Source organism: Pistacia vera, unplaced genomic scaffold, assembly GCF_008641045.1.
Source record: "Pistacia vera cultivar Batoury unplaced genomic scaffold, PisVer_v2 Contig694, whole genome shotgun sequence".
NCBI lineage: Eukaryota > Viridiplantae > Streptophyta > Magnoliopsida > Sapindales > Anacardiaceae > Pistacia > Pistacia vera.
In genome coordinates, this window is record NW_022196550.1 from 229,771 (window position 1) to 234,300 (window position 4,530).

Sequence of the window (4,530 nt, forward strand, 5' to 3'; positions counted from 1 at the left end):
ACTACACCAATATGTACACACAACGTTCTGGCGATCTCAAGTCTAAGGACCATATGCACCACCATCTGTTAGAGGATGTATTTCATAGACATTGGTGTTACCATCTATATGGAATCCTTTGATGGGTCAGTCTAATGAACTCGTGAATCACAAGCACACATGCACCGTACCAAGTTGCCACCAAACAACCTTGACATGTGAGATCAGTCACTACCTTTTGGTAGTATCATTCAACGCTATGATAACCTTACTGTATCATATGTGCCCTAGGTCAAGATAATACTCTAGCTACGGACGTTTCTAGAATGGCTATGTGAAGTGATCATAGGGATCTCACAATCAAGACTTATCACCGCTTGATTCTCTCCTCATTGTTCAACCATTCTAAAGGCATATATTAATACATACATATGAAATATGCTTTACATAATATAATCAATGCCTTTTATATATTGAATATCCATGATCCATAGAGTCAACATACAATAATATGATTAGCTTAGGGGCACCTATTCTAACACAATGTACCTATTTCCTTTATAATAAAAGTATATTTGATAAATTTCACTTCAAGTTATTGATTATTATCTATATTCTACTTTATCTTTCTCTCACTATTACTCATAATCAAATCCAACAACACCTATAATATTATGATCTATGAAAAAATATGCTTAAAAATTGTTATTGTTTAACAATTGTTATGCCTAAATATAATTGGTTTATATCATTACAATAAAGTTGTTTACAAACTGTTTCAAAAACATCCAATAAACATACACGCCGAGTGCGCAGGCCTTCCATCTAGTATTTCATAAATAGGACCCCTAATTGTTTGATTTTAACTTTTTTTTTTCAAGCTTCCCTTGATATGTTATATCGCCTGTTTGTTTGTGGGTGTTGGTAAAATCTGAAGCATGTATTTAATTTGATTGAATTTGAGTGAGAATCAATTAAGCAAGAGTGAAAGACAGCTAGTGTGTTCGTGCAAGCATGTACATGTAGCAAACCTGTACCTCAATTGCGCCAGTTAAACACACTTAGTTAAGTCATGTGTAAATGTATTCATGTCTAATCTAAATGCAGCTACTAAACTATAAAAAGATATTCAATCATATAAATATATATATCAAGATAAATATATCTAAAAACGGACAATTATATTGTACGTGGATAGAAACTCGCTTTCTCTACATGTATCATATTGTTGAACAAGCTTTATAGATAGCATCATTATTGCCAGAAGACAAAAACATGAAATCAAAATATATAGAATGCAGTAACGCAAACATTGTCTGTGTTACTTAATTCTTGGAAAAAAGATAGAGAACAAATTGCAAAAAGAAAAAGAAAAAAAAAAAGGTTTAAGAGAACAAATGATGAGGCTCAGGAAGAGTGGAAATCGTGTCTCCGAAGCCAAAAAATATATTCTTCCAAGCTTTGAATTGAATCAACACTCTTGCTATAGATGCACTGCTTACTAACATGCTCTTCCTTAGCTTTTTAAATTTCTTCCCAATCTTGAGCTTTAGTCTGCATAATCTGATACGGAGAAATGAGGTTTTTCTTCGAGAGCTAGAATAATCTGCTTTCTCTAAAACTTTGTAGATCAAAAACTAAGTCTGTCGATGCTTCAACTCTTTTGGATCTTCCTTATCCATCTTTGATTATCCATTTCTTCTCATTACCAAACTCATTTTCTATGGAAGCACAGTAGATGAGAAGAAATCAAAGATAGATGCAGCTAGGGTTAGCTCAATCTTAAGCTTATGAATTGCTTGCTTTATTTATTTATATAGTCAAAACTGGAAAGAATGTGGGGCCTTGAGGAGGTCATACGGTTATGAAAGCAGTTCATGATGAAACTCAGGAGAAGATATTGGCGTTGTAGGGTTATCCTCTTCTTCACAATCATCAGGCCATGATTTTTGTTGCTCAAATCCTGGAGGGGCAGAAAGGGGGGAATCAGTAGCAACTTCATTATGAACCCGTTTATCAAAACCTAGAGGTTCCGAGGCTGGAGAATCGGAATTCATTTTGCTGGACTCTATGGAAGATTCACCAAAGTCAACTGTGGGAGTACTAGGAGGAGACCTGTCACCAGGTGGAATAAAAGTATCGCAGTCATATCTTCGTTTTGCAATTCCTCAACTGCTGCCTCGATCATCTCCTTCTGCTATACGTTTTCAAGCATTTTCATCTGTGTGTCAAGAATTTCTTTATATGCTGACTCAATTGTCTCTAGACAATGTTGTCTAATCATACTAATCTCTCCAATCCCGTCTACAATAACAATATCTGGATAAGCCGATGCTTTACTTATGATTTGACTTACATTCAGCAGCTCTGGCTGAGATGCCCACCAAATACTGGATCCAATATAGAAAGAAAGAAAAAGAACATTCTTAATTTCTGATGAGATTACTCGCCTTATAGAGTAGAATACAGGATTCGAGAATGGAAAAAATGCTTCTTCCTTTGTTTTTTGTACTCGCTCGATAACACGAACAAAAGTCTTAACCCCAACGAACTGGTTAATGCCCTTGACAGGCTTCTGACTTACAAGGATTCTATCCCTCCATTTCTTTTTCGAACAAGGATTTCCCTTTAGTCACGCTTGATAATCTCGGAAAAGTCTCGTTAGTCCAACTACAACTTCTGGGTAAGGCCACATTGGTTGATGGCACAGTCTTTTTAAAGGCTGACGGGTTCCACGGGGCAAGCCAAGCTTCGGCAACTTTAGTCAGTTTGTCAGGTGAGGGTCAGTTTCCGCACAAATATAAATATCATAAGAGAAGAGAGTTGGTAGCGCAGGTTGGATCCTAGCGTAGATTCCAGCTGTCCCTGTTGAATGATCGAGTAGCTTCGACTCCACCTTTCATCGATTTCGATACAAGATAGAAAATCATGCAGATTCGAAAACCAAATCGACAAGGACGCAAAGAAATTGAAAACTTTCTTTTTTAATTAAAATCTAAATATTAGAAAAATGTTAGAGGGTGCTAAATTAATCGGTGCGGGAGCTGCTACAATTGCTTTAGCGGGAGCGGCAGTCGGCATTGGAAATGTCTTCAGTTCGTTGATCCATTCTGTAGCAAGAAATCCTTCATTGGCAAAACAGTTGTTTGGTTACGCAATCTTGGGATTTGCTTTACTTTAACAGAAGCTATTGCCTTGTTTGCCTTAATGATGGCCTTTCTGATCTTATTTGTCTTCCAAACAATAAAGTAAAGCATTATGAAGGTGTAGTCTCTCTTATCATAACATAAAAAGGAAAAGGAGGCCCCCGGTCAAAGCATCAAAGGTGACTGGGGGGAAGGGGAGTGGTGAGGAGGGCCCCTTCAACAAGCTTGAAAGCATCCCTTTTTAGTACTCCTTTTTTAGTTGTGCCTTTTATGATTCACTTTTTCGAGGAGGCAGCTGTTGAAACTCATTTTCATCCTATCTGCTCTTGTGCTTGTGCTAATTTCATATTGAAAATCGGATTCTCGTCAAAGACAGACACAGACCATCTCCACGCGAAAGCACTACCTGCTGACTTTCCCTCATGTAGCGAATCAAGTTAGCAACAACTTCTTCGCTTAAAGAGAGCTAACCCTATAATAACCAGATCAATAGTAAAAAATCCCTTAGGAAGGATGAGTACTGTCGGAACTAGTAATAGACAGCAATGCTAGCACTATCAGCGGAATAAAAGAAAAATGCATAAAGACTTCTAGTTCATCAGCAAGCAGAAGTAATACACTTCATTCCATGTTGCAAGAGAAGAAAAAGTGCCCTGCTACAAGACAAGATAGAGAGTTAAGCATATCATAGTATTCTTATTATGGGGTGGGTTGAGGGAAAAAGCAGCCTATTGGAAGGCTGGAAACTGGCACTACAACTCTAACTGGATCGAAAAGCGAAGGTAAAGGCAAAGCTACTCCACCTTCAATTGTAACTAGCCGGGCATCAGAAAGAGCACGAGGGTAATGCCTGTAAGACAGAAGCACTTCCATTTTATGGGCTGGATTGCTCTCCAACTGGCTAAAAATAAGGACTGGGAGGCAAGGAGGTCCATACTTGTAATCGGAACCTTACCTTCTTGGCGAGTTCAATACATTTACTTAGCAAACGAAAGAAAAAGTTGAACTAGCGCCCATATTATTCTTAAACATAACATCTTCTATGGAAGGATGGGATGATGCAAGGCAAGGATACCCTAACCCTAGGTAGACAGGCAAACAAAGGCCAAAAGCTCTGGAGGTTGGAATCGATGCGGAGGGAACTTTCCTAAGCTTTCTCCCACTGGTTGGCACGTTTCTAGTATTACTCAGTATTACTTAACTAGTTAATATACTAATATGAATATGGTATTCAATCAAATCAATCAGATTAAGTAAGAAAAGGGGAAATGGCAACTCGTCTGGTCTGGACCAAGAGCTCGACTAGGGATGGAGACTATTCCCGACTCCGACTATGAAAGCTATTTGCTCGCCTATGAACCTATTCCCCGCCCATCCATCGGAGAGAGGAACTGTCCTAGCTGAG

At 38.2% G+C, this 4,530-nt stretch overlaps 1 protein-coding gene and 1 pseudogene across 1 annotated transcript; one reads left to right on the plus strand and one right to left on the minus strand.

Moving 5' to 3' along the window:
• Window positions 1-1,364: 1,364 nt before the first annotated feature.
• On the minus strand, window positions 1,365-2,944 carry LOC116113982 (annotated as a pseudogene).
• LOC116113985 (ATP synthase subunit 9, mitochondrial) lies at window positions 2,810-3,513 on the plus strand. Its single transcript, XM_031400135.1, is given in 2 exon segments — window positions 2,810-3,151; window positions 3,154-3,513. Coding segments are annotated over 2 exon segments (240 nt in total). The 5' UTR covers window positions 2,810-2,989; the 3' UTR covers window positions 3,232-3,513.
• Window positions 3,514-4,530: the final 1,017 nt, after the last annotated feature.